Below are 20,546 nucleotides of genomic sequence, written 5' to 3'. Positions count from 1 at the left end.
CTGAGATGGTGTCGTTCCCAGTCACTTCCGCTTGGTTATAATCCCATTAACAGCTGACTGTGGAGTATTTGGTTGCGAGGACATTCCTAGCATCCTATCACGGCACCACACTAGAGCTCACTGAGCTCCTGAGAGCGAGCTATTCTTTACAAATGTGTGTAGAAGCAGTCTGCATGCTCAGATGCTGATTTTATACACCTGTGGACATGAAACTGATGGAGCACCTGGAATGAGGGATTTGGATGGGCGAGTGAATACTTTTGGCAATATAGTGTATTTCGTCCAGATGTTCCTTAACTTGGCAGCTGTTTCCAATCAAACTAAGACATTGGGCATTTTAGACGTTTATGCCACAGTAGCTTTACCTGGCAGTGTTTACAGTGGACCTAATATTTGTTTGACCCTGATAGGTGTAAGTCATCACTGGTGTCAACCCTGGCCTTGATTTTGTGAAGAAAAACAGAAAGGACTTTAGTTTTGTGTAAGAGTGAATATCAGCACAGAGCTTGGAGATCAGGTCATCCCTCGATGATTCCTTAAGCCTCAGTTATACGCTGCTGTAGAAGCGAGCAGCTGGAGACAAACAACAGGCACATGAACGTCCAGATCTTAGCGCTAACTGTGCAATAACGAAGTCTACGTCACTTTCTGCTTCCGGGCGCATGGAAGCAGAAAGTATCGTCCCTGCTTCAGACCTCAGAGGGCTAAAAGAGGTCCTTATAAGATTTTGCGCTGTGAATGACTTTGGCTTTGGATGTTTCATCTAATCTCATCACGTGTCCTACATTTTATCCATCTCATTGCATCTATTCTATTTTTTATTAGCTGTTATCAAAACCACCAGTAAAAATTATATATATATCCGCTACCATCCCAACCAGTTGTGCCAGATAGCTGCCGCTCCCCGATCCTGGTTTTAGTGGAAGTCATGTTTTGTTAAAGGGAGTTCTTCCTTCCCACCATCACCAGGTGCTGTTCATGGGGCACTCCCTCTAATATTATTTTGTTTTTATTTTACAGCATGTTGGGGCGACTGTTGATGTCAAATGGCGCTGTAGAAATTTAACTGAAATTAATTCAAATATAAAAACACTGTAGTGTTCCTACAAGACTCTTAGAAAAGTATAGTTCCATCCATCCAGCCACCCACCTTCCTACTTATAGCTTATCCAGTTCTCGGTCAAGACAGCAAGAATATAATTTAATGACGTTTTGTCAGATCTGCTTTACACACATGCTGGCATCAGTACCTTGATGCACCAACTGTGGAAACACCAGCCGCTGAGATAACCGACCAGTCCGTCCACGTTAGGAGGCTGGAGTGTAGCGTCGGCGTAGACTGCAGTTTGTGTCCTGTATATGGTTGTTTTCTCTTCTGTTTCCCCCTTTGACTTCGTCTTGCTGGTTTTGTTTAGGGACTCAAAAGTACCTGGTTGGGTTTGTGCCAGTCCATCTCAGGGCTACCACAGTACCACATGTAATCATCAGATTAACATAACATGCACACGTCTGGATCTTAGGAGGCTCATTCTGCTGAGAAACTGGTCTCGGCCGGGGGTTCGTGTTTTGTTCCCGGCCCTCGGCCACATCCCCAAAGTGGTCTGAGTCTGCTTTTACACCATATGAGCCAGTGGGCTGTAAAATATTATAATATTATCTGTGACAGAAAAAAATAAACTAAAATATAGAAATGAGAGCTTTCAGAACTCTGGGAAAGCAGTCTAAGCTTTGTGGGGTATCGTCTTTGAACTGCATGTCTTCATTTACTGAAAGGAGCTACCTCAGGTGTTAAAGGAGATGTTAATCAATAACACAGACTAACGGAAAATAGAAACCAACCCAACTTTAATCCACCATCAGTCTTGCTTACAGAGGCGCTCCAGAGCAGCCAATCGCATTCACAGCGTGTGCTCCATCGACCTTTTTCTCAGCAGAGCAACCGGGCTGTCAGCGTCGCTGTAATTTATGAGGTTAATGTTGGCTGCGTCCCATTTAGCTTTACCTGTTTTTCAGGGTCCTGCTAGCTGGAATGTGAGGTACTGAGTCACTCCGTGCTGCTTAGGTTAGAAGACGATGTGAGCCGTGCAGCGGTGCACAGCCTCATCTCGGACACACACACTGATCTGTGTGTGATATTTAATTGTGTGTCAGTGTGGATGCGTCCTCGATTGTGTGTTGTCCTTAAATCATCGTCTTTGAGCAGAGATGTGTTGTTGCTAACTGGACTGGTCCAGGCAGATTAATGCACCCTTGTATTGCTCATGCTGTAGGGACTGGACTTCCTTTTAGAGACAAACTGGTCGCTGTACTTTAAATCATTACGTTTTGTGGGGATGAGCTGGTTTAAAGGTTGAGTAATTCTGCAGGAAATGAACGCAAGTCGATGTGATGTCCCCTGAAGTGATGAAAATGGGACGGTGTGTGTGCAGCAGGCTGAGCTGTTGCATTGCAGTGACCTCCAGGAGCTACTGCAGCACTGATGCACACAGCTTGAAGGAGGATGCTCTCTGCAGCTTTAGTGTCTTTCTTAAACTGCTTTCAGACATTAGAGGTGACAGTGCTGCTTTATAAGCCATTAAAAGGGCCGCTGGTTTTAAGACACAGCATTATTGTCCCTAATGGTTTTATTCAGACGGGCTATGGCTGTTAGGAAAGAGCCACTCGATAGCCGTCTCTAATGAGCACGAACAGACAATAGAGGAAGTCATATACAGGATTCAAAGCTACATCTGATGTAAATGTGACCCGTTTACTCTTACAGGTCGTTAGGGTGTTTGAGGGAAAGTGTTAAAGAGCTGTCCACACAGGCAGAGGCCAGCAGCAGAGCACCAACCAGAGGCCATCAAATGCCAGCAAGTTTCAAAGAAGACGGCCAAATTGATGGTTGCCAACGGCTCCCATGGCTGCTTTTGAACAGCTGGCAGCATAAAGCTCACTATATGTAATAAAAGCAGACTGTGAGTGCATCGTTAAAGCTGTGCTGTTCTCAGAAAAGCCAAACTCAGGTCTGGACTCTGATTTAGACTGAACAGACCACAAACCTGATCAGACTGCTTTTTTCTGTGTGTAAAAAATCGGTTAATGGTAGCAGATACTTTAGCTCAGGCTGGTGTGGCTGTGCACGCTTGATCTCGTCTCAGAAGCTGAGCAGGGTCGGGCCTGGTTGGTAGTTGGAGCTGGAAATACCAGCCTGTCTCTGAGATGGCCATCCATCCCTGAGCCCGGTTCTGCCGGAGGTTTCTTCCTCCCCACTGTCGCCAAGTGCTTAGGGGCGTCTGATTGTTGGGGTTCCTCTGTATGATTGTAGGTTCTTTACCTCACATGATATTAAGTGCTATATAAATAAAATTGAATTGAATGAAACCGTTAAGAACTGCAGAGCTACACAGCTGGTTAGATATGTTAAAGTTTTAACATGGGATTTGGACTGACTCACTGCTGCCTCTGCTAGACACTAGAGGGTTTGGCTTCCTGTTTAAGGTTTGGACTTTGATAATTGGTCAGAACAGTGTGTTGCTATCCATCCGTGAAGCTGCATTATTCATTTTTAGTTTTGTTTATACGAGCTCCAAACTGTAAAACGTCCACTTAGATTTAAAGTCTGTGAATCCTGAAAAGCTTGAAGTGCTTGGCTTAAGGGTGAGAAAAATGAATAGTAATGCTGTCAGGCAGACCTCAGAGAGAAGAATCATTAAAAGCCTTCATTCATTCCACTGCTGGAGGCACTTTAATGAATGTGGCGTCCTTCCTGCAGCTCACTGCGCCTGCAGAGCATTTTCTTTGTGGATGTTGTCATGTCCACAGTCAGGTGGATTCAGGAACAACGCGGGAGCTTGGCAGGGAGTCGGGCTTTGTGCATCTTCGTTTCCAGCAGCTTTTCCACCTGAGTTCAGCCTCACGCAGGTATCTCTGTTTCCAGCACACATCCCGTTACTGGCCCATTATCAGCACAAACACACTCCTGCTCGTGCGTGACGCATCAAAGCCAGGAGAAGCTGCAGCAGCCGCCTGTCTGTCTGTCTGTCCCAGAGGGCGCTGGAATAAATCAGCTGATGGCGTTTCCTGCTTTTAATGCCAGACCTTTGAAGTGTTCAGGTGGAGCTGAGCCTCAGCAGTTTGTATTATTGGGTTTTTTATCTTTATTGACAGCTGGCTGATCATGGACAGGGACAGGAGAGGTCTGTGACGTGTAAAAACAGTGAACAGTTTGAACATCCTCAGCACAGATTTAAGACCAGGGCTCTAGAGTGCGACCAAAATGTTCAATAGTGCGACTAAAAAAACTTTGAGTAAAAAAAAAACAACCAAAACTCTTTGTGTGGTCAAGACACACATTATGCCCCTATCATGGTCTAAACCAATCAGAGATAGCCAGGGGCGGGACCTCTCTGATTAACCGTGGTCCAGTTGAAAGTGCAGGTGAGTAGCTTGAATAAAGCGATATCGATTCATTAAATCCTGAATCGACTTTTAAATATAAATGTATTTTGCCAGAAACGCCAGAATCTCAGGTTAAAGCTCACAAAACTATTTCAACAACCACCAAACAGCAAATAAGGTCAGGTAAACTGATTCCACACAAAGACGTAAACACAGAGTGCGGACCCGACGCATCAGATCAGCTTTCTCTTTCTCGGCTTTCTCACCCGACGGCCCGTACACGGACACACCGTCGGGGCTGAAAGCCGACAGCTCACTGATTCTGATGCGTCGGGTCCGCGCTGTCTTTACGTCTTTTTTGCGCTAGATTCTGAGCTGCAGGTTTCGTCTGTCTCCAACCAAAATTCACCGAGCCAGTAGCAAAAGAAGCAGCATACTACGCTTCACATTTGATAAACATCGTCATGAATTCCCTCTTACTTTTGCTATTTTGCTTCCACCACGATAAAATCACACTTCATGCACAGCTCTCTCTCTCTGTACTTCAAGAACAGTTTCCCTTCTCAAATCTCTGTTTTCAGCATTATTCATTCACTTATTACCCACCAGTCCACCGTTGTTTACAGCGCTGTCGGCCGCTGTCTTTCTTTTTTTTCTTTTTACTTAAATGACCTCGGACAAGAAAGCCTAATTTCTGCTGTTCAATACTGAAGAAATTCAAAATTTTTAAAAATATGCAAAAATGCAGAATATTTTTAAGGTTATCTGCTATGAAAAGCCAGGCCAGCAAAATCTCCTTCATGTTTTCTGTGTTTTATTCTCAGTTACTTTGACACAAAGGCATCTGCTGTGATGCTCACATTTCTAAAAAGTCTCATAAGTGTCAGTACTGATAAATGATCAGAGTTATAATATTTCTGACTGTCTGAGGCAAAGTTGAATCGAATCGGGACCTTGTGAATCGGAATCAAATGGATTATAGAAATCAGTGATGATACCCAGCCCTAGTGAATAGCCTAGGCCCGACAGAAGTGGATGTAGCTGTGGGTAATGAGAAAAGATAAGAACGATTGATAACCTCTTTTTTTTTTTTTTTTTTTTTAAAGTTAAGGCCTGATCCATTTGAAATTCATAGCCAGTGCTCTGACACGGAGCCATCAATCACTGAACGCTGAAAAAGCACAATGTATCCAGAAAACACATTATATGTCGTGATAAATGCACTGCCCAAGTGTCCCCTCTCCCCACAGCGGCAGGCAGCAGCAAACAGGTCGTCAGAGGAGGCCGATGTGATGATTAAGTTTAATATTGTCTACAATATTGCCAAAGAGTGCCAACGCATTTTAAGCACAAGCACAAAATTGTTAGTTAATCATTTACAAATCAATATTGTCTGTATGGACATCAATTTTCCCCCAAAAAAGTGCACATGTAAAACTGCGGTGTTAAGTGATACGGTTGAACAATTTGGGTGCGCCTAACTTTTGTGCTGGTGTGCTTAAGTTAGGCGCACCAGTACAACCATGGCAAAGATTAGTCTACAGCCCTGTTTAAGACGATACTTATTTTCTGCTTGGACAGAAAACGATGATAAATGATCACAGAAACATATTTAACATGGAGTCCTTTCCTGCAACGTCAGCAGAGGAAGTGATGAAGCCAAGGCAAAGGCCTTTTAACCAGATGGGCATCGGTAATTCAGGTGCATCGTTTTAAAGTGGTGCCAGTTAATCATGGCGTTTGGCACAGAGTTATCAGTCCTTTGTTTGCTTATAGCCCAGCTGGATTTTATGATCTCTGCAGTCACAAGAGACTCAGACAGCTCAGTGAGGTTAAATAGAGCATGTGACTGAATGTTGACGTTTCTGTCTTTGGTGGAAACCTCTACATCATTTCCTTTGTGTCATTCACGGATTCAGGTGGTGATTCACCTGAAATCTACGTGAATGATGTGTGTGTGGTTGGGTGGCATTAGTTTGATTGGTGTGTTAAGTGTCGCTCAGCTACAGAAGCTGTACTTCAGCTCATATGTTAGACAGACACGATTCTAACGTGCAGAAATAAAACGCACAGTTTTTCATTTCGTTCTTTATTTGAATTTCTTTATTTTCTGTTTGTCAGCCTTGAGAAACTCTTGCACATTAAACTGGGTTAGGCGAACACGTAAAGGCTAAAGAAGCTTACCAGTGACGTTTTGCCAGATCTGGGCGTGGGTGCCGAACCAGAGTGCAGCACATCACACTTCATCAGCCCCATCACTGGGTTCAGTTAAAATAATCCCCAGAAACAGGAAGTCATATTTCAGAAGTGCTGTGTGTATATGTGGGTCTGTGTGGCTGTGTGTGTGTGTCTGTGTGTGTGTATATACGTGGTCTGTGTGTGTGTGTGTGTGTGTGTGTGTTCAGTAACTGTGTCTCACCTTGCTGTCACCTTGTTCCTGCACAATGGTGCAGGTTCAGGTACCACTATCAGTCTGTTATTGGTCGGATGCTGTTACGTGTCCAAACAGCTGTTGTGGAGTGAACACTGAGATGTGATTGGCTGAGTACCTCTTTGTAGACACCGAGGGGTAAAGTGCTGAACGTTAACACGTTATTATTAGTTAACGAGATTCCGATTTAATTGTTCATCTTCCGGATCAGCTGCTGACATCTTTGAGGATAAAAGTGATTCGACAGCTGTAAAAAGGTTCTAATAATGAAGGCAGCGTTTCACAATACAGCACACACCTCCTCCACATGACCCGCACGCTTTGTCTAATTTAGCTGACCTGTTGTATGTGTTGAAGGAGAAGAGGAGTGTTTCCACCCTCAGATACACGTTAATTCATTTACTGTAGTGTGTGTGCAGATCCGACTCGCAGCCGGCTGTGAGATGCGGACATCCAGAAAATAAAGTTGATCTCTGCAGCTGCGATCGACATCGCAGAAGTTGTAAAAAACCTAAAATGACAGGAAAGGAAAAAATAAAAATAAGTGAAGAAGAAAACGGAGACACACACACACTGACAGGACGTAATGTTGTACAGGTTGGCTCTAAAAGGCTTTCAGGTGTGGATGGAGCTGTGATGGCTCTCAGGGTGCAGCACTGAGTTGGTGCTGCAACAGGCTGGTGTGACTCTGAGACTGTGAGCACTGTTACTGTAGGCGGGAAAATGCTGCATCATTTAGGCACAAATACAAAGCGTTACAGTAATCTAATGAGAGGAATAAGGTGTGGCCGACCTGCGATGCTGTGAGGATTGGAGCTCAGGGTCTTGATGGGCTCCTTTGGGTGCCTGTAACACCTGGGCATGATTACTGTGAAATGCAGACATCAGTAACACCTTCAGATGTGCATAATTTACATTTGATCTGTTTTCGGACACATTTCTATCTGTGATATTAACGAACCAATACCCGAAGGAAGTGGATTTCTGACGTGGTAGAGCTTCACTGTTCACTTTGCTGTCCTCCCTGCAGGTTTTATTATGGACTCACGTTTGTGCACTAAAGTAAAGATGGATAAATGTTGTGCATGTCTTGTTATTCTCCCCTGATTGAAGCGTGTGGGCTGAGAGTGGTGTGCATGGGCACAGTGCCACACTGACTTACCTTTGAGCGAGCCAAGGTAACACATTACAAATGTATCCACATGAGCCTTTACTGTGTGATATGCAGCAGCAGACACACTCACTTCTGCCTTTTCCTGATATTCCTCAGCATTTTATCTTATTGTTGGAAACTCCTTTTAAGACTGGGCTGGACTGAAATGGTCACATGACCGCTTTTGATTACAGGATAGGGCTGAAATCTTTCAGGCATTTATCTCGTGCCGGTATGACAACATGTTCTCCTACTAGGGCTGGGCGATATGACCCAAAATTCATATCTCGATATTTTTTAGCTGGATGGCGATATAAGATATATATCTCGATATTTTTTTTAAGCCATAAAGTAAGAACAAAAAGAGTTCTTAGTCAAAGCTGTGTCCCAGATGTCACACAGGCACTTTTATTAACATACAGCACAGATGTACATGAAAAATTACTCAAAATTAAATTATGAGCATTCATTAAATAATAATGCTCCATAAATAAAAGAAAACAAGGTTGTTTTTGTGCTAAACAAAGAGCTCACAATTGTGCAGTCAAAATGTAAACTAAAAGACGCTGAGCGTAATAACAAAGACAGACAGATTTCACAGCTGCTCTGTTCCCAAGTTTTACTGCGTGACTGACAGCCTGGAGTTTGAAATCCGCTTCATAACCACGTCTCTTACAGGTGCCATTTATGGTCCTTATACACACACAATACGGTAATATTACGTTGATGCACAGTACGTATCACTCCGCGAAGCTCCTCGGTAGCCGTAATGCGCCGACAATCTATCAAGCGGTGCAGCTCCGTAGCTTACCAAAGTCGTACTCAAACATTTTTGACAGATTGCTGAGCGCCGTGTACCACATAAAATCGGTTCGCGGCCACCAAGCACAACCAGAATTCATACATAAGGCGCGCTATCAACTTTTGAGAGAATGAAAGGATTTTAGGGTTAGCGCTGTTAGCTCGTTAGCGCGGTTAGCTCGTTAGCATGTTTAGCTCGTTAGCACGTTGACGCCGTCCAGCCCCACGCATGGGGCGATGCGCAGTAACTCGTTAACGGAGATTTGCCGTGTCCGTCTTGTCGCTGCCTGCACGTGAAGCGATGGGGTAGGAGGGGGAGTTGTCTTCAGTGAAGGCGAGGCGGAGTAACGTTGCGTAGAGACAAAAGTGGACGAAAGAGAGGCAAACTTGCGGCTCCACAACTATAATTATAACGTAACATAGACTATATCGATATAAAGGATATTGTCACATCTTATATCTCGTATAAAAATATATCGATATGTTTTAAAAACTCGATATATCGCCCAGCTCTATCTCCTACTGTTCCAGCGCTGAGAGTAGCCACTGTTCTTTCAGTCAAAGGTCACACACACATCTGCATTTCCATTCTCATCATCCAGCTGCTGCACGCCTGTTTTTTCTGTATCACGAATGTTGGCTTGTGTCATCACACCAAAGTCTTCCTGTTACTTCGGCTCACGTGTCTGTTCAGCAGCGTCAGGTCCTGTCGTGTGCCTGCTGGGTTTTAGTTTTACGGATGATGTGAAATATTTGAACCAAACAGCAGACACACACACACACACAGTAAAGGGATACCAAATTCAGAATGTGTGTGTGCACTGATTTACTGTGACATGTCACCTTGCTAGAAGCACACACAGATTCAGATTTTGAATCTGACACCCCGTCACGCAGGATTTTGTGTGACAGGTTGTCACTGCTGTGTGTGTGTGTGTGTGTGTGTGTGTGTGTGTGTGTGTGTGTGGGGTCACTGCAGACAAACTGGACCACAGTGCTGTAGAGGAATGGTAATGTGGATCATGTTGAGCTTGTATTTGCTTTTTTACGCCTTGTGCAGCCCTCACACTCTGATGAACGCATCGGGGGGCGGTCCCTGAGCCACTGCTGCCGTTAAACTGGACTAAACTGTCCTTGAGGACTACAGAGTGTTAGAGGAAGGGCGGAATGAAAAGTTTAAAAAAATGGGGCAAAAATCAGGTCTCATGGACCCAATAAAACCAGGTTGCAGGCTCTGAAGAAAAGTGATAGAGACAAACTGGAGCAACATTCATGAAGTGGAATACCACACTGAGGGGAACGCCACCATCCTGCTGTGTGTGAGAGAGAGAGAGAGAGAGAGAACCTGCTGCAGGCTAGAGCGACAGTGTTCATCAGTGTGTGACAGTAGGGCTGCTCAATTAATCGAATTTTAATCTCGATTACGATCTGGGCTTTCAACGATCATTAAAAATGACTAAGCCGATTATTAGCCCCTCCCTTGTGCTTTACTCTCGCGCTGCTCCGTGTGGCAAATCGAGCGCACCTCTCTGCATTTCGAACATGTGTCACAACAATTAAGAGCAGCGGTCTCCAACCTTTTTTGCTCCACGGACCGGTTTATGCCCGACAATATTTTCATGGACCGGCCTTTAAGGTGTCGCGGATAAATACAACAAAATAAAACTAGTACCGGTACCGAAAAAAATAAAATTTATTCATAACACACGTGAAAAGACCAAGGAAAACCGAGTAAACGATAAAAACGATAACAAAATAACGCTGAAAACCGATAAAAACCCTGAAAACTATACATTTCACACCTGAGCCTCAACTCTCGCGGCCCGGTACCAAACGACTAACGGACCGGTACCGGTCCGAGGCCCGGGGGTTGGGGACCGCTGATTAAGAGGACCCGAGGGAAGCTCGGAAAGCTAAGCAGAAGTTATTTGGAGAGGAGAGTGACTGCTGTTGGTTGAAAAGAGAGGTAAAAAAAAAAACTTCAGTGGTGTGGAAACATTATGGTTCACGGAGTCAGACGTGGATCAAGTAGACATAGTGTGTAAACTTTGCTACGGTGTTGTAGCTGCACCACAGAGCAACACCGTAGCAAAGTTTACTAAACATAGATGTTTACATTTTTCATTTATTTTTTTATATTGCAAACATTTGCACTGTTATCAGTATTTGCACACTATTTTATATTATTTTTTGACAATCTTTAAAGTCATTATTCAATACATTGTTATTGTTAAATAAAAATCGCCAAATAATCGAGATCTCAATTTCAGTGAAAATAATCGTGATTATCATTTTTGCCATAATCGAGCAGCCCTATGTGACAGTCGGTGCTTGGTGCCATCACGCTGAAGGCAGCCTGTGTGCTGCATTGATATATTGATATGCATGTGCGCCGTATTTGCAGCGCCCCCTGTAGTCACAGTGTGTTTTTTGGCTTGGAGTGTGTGTGTGTGTGTGTATGCACACAAACCCTTAAATCTACATTTAAGCTTTTATGACCTGCAGTTCAGGGTCTGCATAAACTTCCTGCTCACTTTCCAGTAGAAGTAATGATGACCACTTCGGCAGGTCACATTCACCCACCTGCCCATCCTCTTGTTTTTATCCGAAGCTGAGGTGGGAATGGTGTCATATTCCACATGGATTTTTCCTGAAAGTGTGCTTGGCCTCCTCCTGAGGGATCCTCAGCTGCTTTCAGCCCAGATGAGATATAAAATCTCTCCAATGACTTCGCAGTCTATCTCCTCCCAGTCCTCCTCCCCGAAGGGTGCCATGATTAGACGCTGCACCACCTCTGCTGGCTCTGCTCAGTACGAAGAAGCAGCTGAGCTTCTTGTAGTCCATGCCTCGTTCTTTCTTTCCTTACCCAAAGCGAATAACCATGGGTGAGGGCAGCACCGCATTCTGCCTCTGCTCCTCCCAATTATTCATGGACGACTCTTTCCCAAACCCGAAGAAGGAGATCTGAATACCTGTGTGATATATTTTGAAATGTTGGGTAACCACTCCATCTGCCTAAAACTAGCTTCTTTAAAAACACTGAAGTGTGAGAAACTGTTTTACTTTAATTTATAATGAAGAAAAGACTAAAAACTGATATTTTTCTCTTGCTGGTTGTTTAAAAGCTGCAGACTGACTTTTCTGTGACCTCAGCAGGAGGGTGGAGCCTCATCCATAACAGATATGACAGTGATGAGAGGAGGCACTGGGTGAAGGTGGGTTGCAAAGTGGAATGGAGATGTGCAGCAGCTAAGTAGGCTGACCTGCTGGGTTTCTGAACTTGATTCAATCTTTTATACCTTTTGGACAATTTTTGCTGCAAAATCTTTCCACCATAAATGAAGCGGAGCCCAAACTCACCGTCAGGGTTCTGAGTCTATTTAATCATCTGGATAATGTCCTGTCTGTGACACGTAGCTGCTGTCCCATCGTCCACCACCACGCACCTGCAGTCCATGAACTGAGTCTGAACACCAAACTCTGAGCTGCATTCTGCTGCTTTGATAAACCATTTCAAATGAGTGGCCAGAGCAGCGGAGTGGAAGTGGTTAATTAATTTGGTGGTTTCTGTGCTGCGGGCGTAGGGCAGCAGTTTAGCTTCTTATGTATTTTTAATAGATTTCTGGCAGCTGAACACATTGAGCCTCCTGAAGGAGAGCTTAACAAGACATCCTGTCATCCTGACAAAGAGAAGCACTCCCAACAATTTAATTCACATTAAACACACAATAAAAGGTGCGCCTGCTCCTCTTCCTGACACGCCTCCATCATCAGAGCAGCAGCCGGTGATGGAGGCGCTCCGTCCTTCAGCCACCTCTCCTCACCCCGAGAGGCATTAACACCTGCAGTTACCTGTCACATTAAAGCTATTAATAGCTCATTAAATACACACACACACCTGCCTCCCGTCTGAAAACTGTTAGCCTTTGATTAAACTGTGTTTGCGTGTGTATGTGTGAGATTTTAATAGCATGGTAGTGTGTTTTCTGTAGATATTTTTGTTTTCCAGCTTCACACAGACAAATGCAAAGTTATTTTTATATTTAGTGTTTTATGGAAACGCTGCAGGGAAAGTCTGTGTGCAACTATAGACTGTAAATAGAAGATGGACATTCAGACGCTCTGCTTTAGCATTTTGGCTGTGACCATATTTGTGTGAGAGGATGGGGTGCTCACAAAGCTCCAAAATCACAAACACAGTGCAGAGGTCCCGTTCAGGTGAAGCTAGCAGACAGGTAGCAGCTACAGTTACCTGTGTCACCATCCACCCGTCACTCGCAAAGGCCACGCCCCTAATACCAAACCACACAATTTGTGTATCAGGCTGTAAACATGTTTGTTTCTGCTGTGACATTTTAACATCAGGTCTGTGGAGCCTGACTCACTGTTGCCTCTGCTGGATGTCAGAGGAGCTGCAGTGACCTCAGGTACCTGAGGTGGCGTGTGAGGAGCTAGTGATGAGAGCGGGCTCTTCTCGGGTCCATGTATGAATGTAATTCAGCTGTGGACGATATTTTGGGGTGGCTGTTTGCCATCTCAGATATTTCCTATGATTCTCGACGTGCTTAGCTTCATGGCGTTGTGTTAAGTCGTTTGTAGCTGAGTATGTGACAGCTTCTTCCGATCAGATCTTATCTGACCTGGTCGTTTGAGTCGATGCCACAGAGGAAAGGAGGCGTTTGTGGCAGCTTGTTTTCCTCAGAAAGTGCTCTGACAGCAACATGATGATTAAAAACAAGCGCTCAACTTGTTTCCAGGCATGTCTCAGAGAATTTCTGCTGCCTCGGGCCCCAGAGCCACAAACACAGGACGGGTCTGACCTCCTGCCCCCTCAACAAGCAGGTTTTGGTGCTTGAACCTGAGCAAACAAAAGGAAACAAAAAGTGCTGCAGGACTGATCTCCGAGTCTGACACTGATCATGGTTCTGATGCTGACAGAGGCCCATTTACATCATCATTTTAAATGTATTAAATTACAAATACTGCACTCTCTGCCTTCGTGGCATGGCAGCGTGGCTTCGGTAAGTACCAACGCGGTCGTGACCTCACCGGGTTTGCTCGGCTGTGAATCAAACTTTATACGCAGTGTCTCTGGCTGCTCGCAGCAAACTGAGGCAGGCTGAACCAAAACACCAACTAAACTCACCTGTCGTGTGTTATAACAGGAGCAGGCTGCAGCCCGGCACGTTAAACTGTTCTCAGGTCAATGCTGAGGTAAAGCATGACCTTTCACCTGCTTTAACCAGTTCTGAAAGTTTACCCAAAATGCATTTTGTGAATGATCGTACCAGTTTCTTCAGACTCTGGTTCAGCTAAAGTGCCTGATCATCAGCACAGCTGACGGTCATGTTCTTTGAATGATCCTGTGAGCAGACGGCATCGGTCTGCACTCTTTAATGCTGTCATCGTCATCATCTCATGGCTCCTCATCCTCACCTCCCTCCTCTTCTTTGCGCTGAAGCTAATTAGAATGAACTTTTCTGATGATTTGAACCTGGACAGTCTCTCCTTCAGTGTCACCTCCCTTTGCAGCTTGTACAATTAGTTTTAATGTCTTCAGTTTTGTGCTTCCATGTAAAAACTAAAGAAAAACGTCACGTTTTAACTGCAGATGTTTTACGTTTTCTTTGGTGTCACAGGAAGCCGCTGATGGTTTGCTGTCTCAGCAGACTCGGTGAACGTGACATTTGAAATGTAAAATTTGTCGAATGTCTCCTGGAAATCAAGTCTGGTTTCAGTTATTCTCCAGTTTGAAGTGATTTACTGGTTTTCAGTTTATCTCTGATAACTGCAGTGACCTTTAAATCCAAAAACACAAAACCCTTCACATCTTCAAAGCGGCCACTGATTCTGGAAAGGTCAGTAAGTACGAAGAGCAATAATTAAAGGCACGTTTGCTGACAGTGGAGGAGTTTAGTCTCAGCTGCAGGTTTCCTCACCCTCGCCGTTTGTTGTTTCTTTCACAGATCATTAAACTGATTTTTGTTTGACACCAGATTTGTCTCTGCTTTTCTCCTCGTCTCATCCTCCCTCCTCTCTGTTTCATAATTACCTCCTCACCTCGTTACTCTTCTCCTTCACATCTTAAATGCTCCTCTTTGTTCTTCTTTCTTCTCTCCTCCCCTTCTGCTCTTGTGTTTTGGATTTCTTACTCACTTTCTTTCACATTTTTCTCCTCTTCACCTCCCCCTTCATGCTTTTAATTTTATCTCCTCCTCCCTGTCTATGAGCCAATCCGAAAACCGGGCTCCTGATCACTGAGTGAATTTGAGGCATTATTTTTCACATGTAAGTGGCTTCCTGGGAATCCCAACAAATACAGCCATAAACCTCTATCAGTGCTCGGACTCTTTGTCTTTTAACTTGGCACATTTATATAACTGCTCAAAAAGATTATGCACCAGCGTAGGGTCTGAGAGTGCATCCAAGGATTTCATCCTCATACCTGATGACAGTCAGGGTGCTGTTGCCTCACCTGCAGAGGTCTATGTGTCTCTCCATGGATAAGCCTCCCCAGACCAGCATAACGTTCTCCACAGCTTCTACAGACCCTTTCACGTCTATCACATGTGCTCAGGGTGAACCTGCTCTCATCTGTGAACAGCACAGGGCATTCTATGACAAATGTCAGTCAGGTCCACGGTGCCGTGCAGTGAGCGCACTAGAAGGCATCGGGCCCCCAGGCCACCCTCATGAAGCCTGTGTCTGGTTGCTTGTTCAGAGACGTTCACTCCAGCGACCTGCTGGAGATCCTTTTGTAGCCCTTCCAGTGCTCGTCCTCTCCCTCCTTGCACAGAGGATCAGATTCCGGTATTGCTGATGGGTTAAGGCCTTCTACGGCCCTGTCCGGCTCTCCTGGAATCTCTTCCATGTTCCTGAGACTGTGCTGGGAGACAGCAAACCTTCTGGCAGTGGCACGTATTGATGTTCCACGCTGGAGGAGTTGAACTACCTGTGCAACCTCTGTAGGGTCCTGGTATTACCTCATGCTACCAGCAGTGACACTGATCTTAGCCAAATGCAGTCATAAAAGACGAGGAGGGGAAAATTAAAAACATTCCTGGTTTGGGGTTGTCTCATTGTTGCCCCTCTATTGCACCCCCCTCTGATCCTTACCTGATCAGATCAATATCCAGGAATTTAAGTGACTTGATGATGTGCTCTGATTAAAAAGTGTTTTTGTGAGAGGTGTATAATTTCTCATGTTGGTTGTTCTCCTCTCCTGGTTCTCCTCCTCTTCCCTGGGCTGCAGAGCGGTGGTGTGAGCGTTATGGAGACCTGCGAGGGGAGCTGCTATGCGTGGAGCTGGAGAAGGAACGGCAGGGTTTGGGCCTCAGCCTGGCGGGGAACAGGGATCGCTCCCGCGTCAGCATCTTCGTGGTCGGGCTCCATCCCGGGGGGCCGGCTGCCCGCGATGGGCGCATTCAGATTGGAGATGAGCTTCTGGAGGTGAGAAGAGTCCAGATTATCATTTTACATAAATTACATCAACCACAGTGAGAGTGAAAGCATGGCGTTCATGAGAGATGACTTTAATCATGTGTGAGGAATTTGGTGCAACATCTGCAACATCTGGGCCATCCTTTTTTTTTTTTTTTTTTATAAATTTGTTTTTGTCAATTATGTCAAAGCCTCATGCAGGTGGCTCTTCTACCTGCAGACGAGCAGATGCATCAGACTGAAGAGAAAACACTTGAGTGCAGCTCTCAGGTCGATCTGGTGTGTGTGTGTGTGTGTGTGTGTGTGTGTGTGTGTGTGTATTGATATAACATTTTGTTTCTTGTAGTTCTCGGGGACCTTTCAGCGGTCTGCCGCTCTGAGGACACATTTACTACTGTTGTTGTCTGTCTGTTTGTATTCAGGAAGTAATAACCCTCCCTCACTTTCAGCACCTGTGGACATCAGGTAACTCGTCTCCACCCCTCTGTCTGCATTTCAGATTAACAACCAGATTCTTTATGGGCGGAGCCACCAGAACGCCTCAGCCATCATTAAGAGTGCCACCTCCAAGGTGAAGCTCATCCTGCTCAGGTAGGACTGCAGTGCATGGTGGGAAAGTCTGAGCATTTAAAAAAGGTTCCATACACAGTGGCCTGCTGCGTTATGGAACCTTTTGGTTATTAAACTAACACTGGTGCTGCTACCAGTGTTAGTTTAATAACACTAATAAGTAACATTTTTATTCAGTCAACAAAAAAAATCATTTTACAAATAAACCTTTCAGTGTCTGATTCAGCAAGCTGTGGTCTCTTCCTCCTGTTACAGCAATAAAAAAACAAAAAACAAAAAATTAAAATTTCATATAATTAAGTTAAATAATATTTGATCTCACAGCAGCTGAAACAAACAGTAATAATAAATATCAGTAATAATATTTCATTTTAAAATAATTAAAGCAATATTTGTGCATTAAGTTGTTAAAAATTATTAAAGAATTATTATTATTAATAAAGACTTCTTTGCAAAGCCGTCTGGTGAGCTGCATCAGACCCTTTGCCCGGTTTCCTGACCTAAACACTTCCTGACTCCGCCCCCTTTTTTATCCTGTATAGCGTGTTCTATTGCTGTGTGTCTTGATTGTGAATAATATCATAGTTATTCTCTGATGCTGTCGTTCATCCACAAAAATATAACCTTGTGCGTCAGTGAGAAGGTCTGTGCAGGAAACTCATGAAGAACAAGCTGTTTCTGTTTCCTGTCACTGCATTCTCTGCAGCACATCATCAGCTGATGCATACTGAGCATGCTCAGCTGAGTCTGAGGAAAACACAGCTGCATTCCCTTCAAAATAAAAGCTGCTTCCTGATGTGGAGGATGACTCCCAGGCTGTGGAGATGAAGCTCAAAGCATCCCAGAGCTCAGGCTTTACCACAGCAGGGACGGTGAAACGCCTCCTTCACACTCACTGAGGAGTCATTTACGATCCAGGGAGGAGATGGGCAGATTATACTCCTCGTTCCTCCTCCTCCTTCCTCTGCAGATCCATAAATGATCTTTTGTGATTAGCAGCTTTGAAGCAAGCGGGTGTGTTTAAGTCCAAAGCCTGGCTCATGGGGCCGGGTTAGCACTCCGTCACGCAGATTTAAACCCTCAGCCTGACAGGATGAAGACCATCGCGCTTATCCTCCTCTTTCTGAGGAGAGTTTATCCACATTGTCACTCAGTTTCACCTGATATGGGACGTGACGGAGCTGTAAGTGGATCAAATTATCAGCACAGGAGAGATGAAAGGGAGGAGATGGTTTCAGGTGAATGTGCTCAGACTTTAATCAGCACAGATTGTTCATGTTTGAAGTGTGAAAAGCAGACGTTAGCTTTGATAAAAGGAAAAATAGGATTCAACTTTTTGTCTGCAGCCCTCATTTCGACAGGATGTCAGAGGCAGAGGTGAAGAATGAAGTCCTCACTGTTCTCTTCTAATTTAACTCATCAGTTAAATTCAGCCATCAGAGAAACAGCAGAATGAGAGACACTTAAGTTGAAATCCTTCTCTGAGCTTCAGGCCGTACCTCTCTCCAGGTTTGGTGAGAGAAATTTGAAGATTTTGATTGGAGGTTACTGATTAGCGGGTATATCTGTGAGTAAGGCTCTCATGCACTCTTTGATTTGATATTCGCAGAACGACAAAAGTCGCAGATCATTGACTGCTCACATCCCAACCCACTCTCATTGTTCCCACTGCTTCATACCAGCCCCAAACCCAGCGTCCCCACAGCTACACCTCAGCCCACTCCCAGCATCCCCACAGCTTAATCCCAGCCCACACCCAGCGTCCCCACAGCAACACCTCAGCCCACTCCCAGCATCCCCCATAGCTTCCTTCCAACCACTCCCAGCATCCCAGCTCACTGCCATGTCCACACAGCTTCTTCCCAGCCCACTCCCAGCATCCCCACAGCTTCATCCCAACCTGGTCTCACATCCTCACAGAATTATCCTAACCCACTCCCAGTGTCCCTGCAGCTTCATCCCAACCCACTTTCAACACCACCATAGCCTCATACCAGCCCACCAGGTCAAAGCAGCTCTGACCTCCTGAGAGGGAGCTGCAGTAGATCAGCGGATTTTCTCTTCCGGATGTTTTTCTCTGTATGAGATCACGTTTACATGGTTTCTACATCATGTTGCTTTTAAGACTTCCTGACTGTTATATGATTGGCAGATTTATCACACAGACTCACAAGACAAACATCGGAGTTAAGCAAGCGTCTCATGGGGCCTCACCCTGCAACATACTTTAATAACGGGGCTAATTCTGCATGAAACTGTAGCAGAAAAACAGGAAATATTAAGCTGCTCATACTGATCATTTAGATGGGGTCAAACCACCAGGTTGATGTTTAGTTAAGATTTCACTGCTGAGCATCTCAAAGTTATTTAATTGATTTTCTTTTTATTAAAGAAAGCAGGTCAATATGAGGTGGATGAAGGTGTCAGTCTGAAGTGTGAGACTGCTAAAGATCTCCTTTACCCCATCTGATTGGTCGTTCACTGCACCCCAGTGTTGGCATGGAAACAAGTAAATCACAGGGAAAACAGGAGATCAGTGCTCACTGAGCCAGGGAAGCAGCAACCAACAATCAGCTGACTTTGATGTGTCTGTGATGTCCTCATCAATCCACCGGCGCCGGTGTCTGTCACTTCCTGACAGCTGTAGTGTTGGCCTGAGACAGTGATGGAAACGTGTGACTGATGGTCAATCAAAACCCGCAGACTTCACAGGTTTAACGAGACCTGATCGAATCATTGATTTCTGACATCAGAGACGTCTGACGTCAGAAACCTGACTGATACGTTTCACCTGATTTAGCAGCATTGCATTGTTTTATTTTTGTAATTATTCACAAAACTGTTGAGAGGAAGTCTGATGATGTTTCCAACTTAGTGTTTGTGTCAGTGTTAGTCTTCTCTTCTGCTGGTGTAAGACGAATGCAGCATAACAGATAAACCTGACTGAAGCTGTAACAAATGCTGGTCTGCGCTGACTCACAGATATCTGTAACACTACCAGTGTTGGTCAAGTTACTTCAAAAAAGTAATTAGTAACTAATTACTGATTACTTCTCCAATAAGGAATAGAATAGAATAGAATAGCTCTTTATTGTCACTGTTACAAGAACAATGAAAGGCAGTTTGGCATCTCTCCGTGTGAAATACACAATAGTGTAAGTAAGTATTTACTAGAGATGGACCGATCCGATATTACGTATCGGTATCGGTCCGATACTGACCTAAATTACTGGATCGGATATCGGAGAAAAATAAAAAATGTAATCCGATCCATTAAATATCACGAAAGCACCTCACAAAACTTGCAACACGCCGTAACTCACCTCAGAACGTTAGCACGTCGGAGCAGTATGCATCACGTGATAGAGCGGCTGTGGCATGCGGGACCTGTCGGTGGTCTGGATAGCATGTGGAGCTTCGCTAGCAACCTGGCATTTCATCTCCGACAAAGTTATCCCCGAGAGAAGTAAAGCAAGTGTGTAAGTCCATCTCTGAATGTTTGTAAAGCATTCCCACGTTAAGCTTAACAAGCGACTGCCTCTCGCTCTCCGGCTGCTACTTCAATCGTGAAACTGCTTAAATGATCAGCTGATCGGCTTTTCTGTCGCGAGTCCGTCTTTGTTTTTGGCCCACTTTGCACCAGAAAGAGGAAACCAGCGGCTGAACAACAGCAGAACGTTTAAGCTTGATAAGCTGTTGTTAGAATTTATTTAATATTTCTTTCTACACCAGGATCTTTTTCTATGTAGCTGACGGCTGGTAACTGTGCAG

At 44.6% G+C, this 20,546-nt stretch overlaps 1 protein-coding gene across 13 annotated transcripts in view; it reads left to right on the top strand.

Annotated features, from left to right (window-relative positions):
- The window catches only part of patj (PATJ crumbs cell polarity complex component), a 101,883-nt gene that overhangs the window by 64,134 nt on the left and 17,203 nt on the right, over positions 1-20,546 (top strand). For all 13 annotated transcript variants that reach the window (XM_082524221.1, XM_082524228.1, XM_082524229.1 and 10 more), the window contains 2 exons: positions 16,018-16,214; positions 16,705-16,796. In XM_082524221.1, the coding sequence (XP_082380347.1) occupies positions 16,018-16,214; positions 16,705-16,796 (289 nt within the window). The remainder of the gene's footprint in view (positions 1-16,017; positions 16,215-16,704; positions 16,797-20,546) is intronic.

The sequence above is a fragment of the Aulonocara stuartgranti genome, assembly GCF_965226115.1.
Source record: "Aulonocara stuartgranti genome assembly, chromosome: 23".
NCBI lineage: Eukaryota > Metazoa > Chordata > Actinopteri > Cichliformes > Cichlidae > Aulonocara > Aulonocara stuartgranti.
The sequence above is the reverse complement of the archived record's forward strand: the minus strand, read 5'-3'. Positions and strand labels throughout refer to the sequence as shown.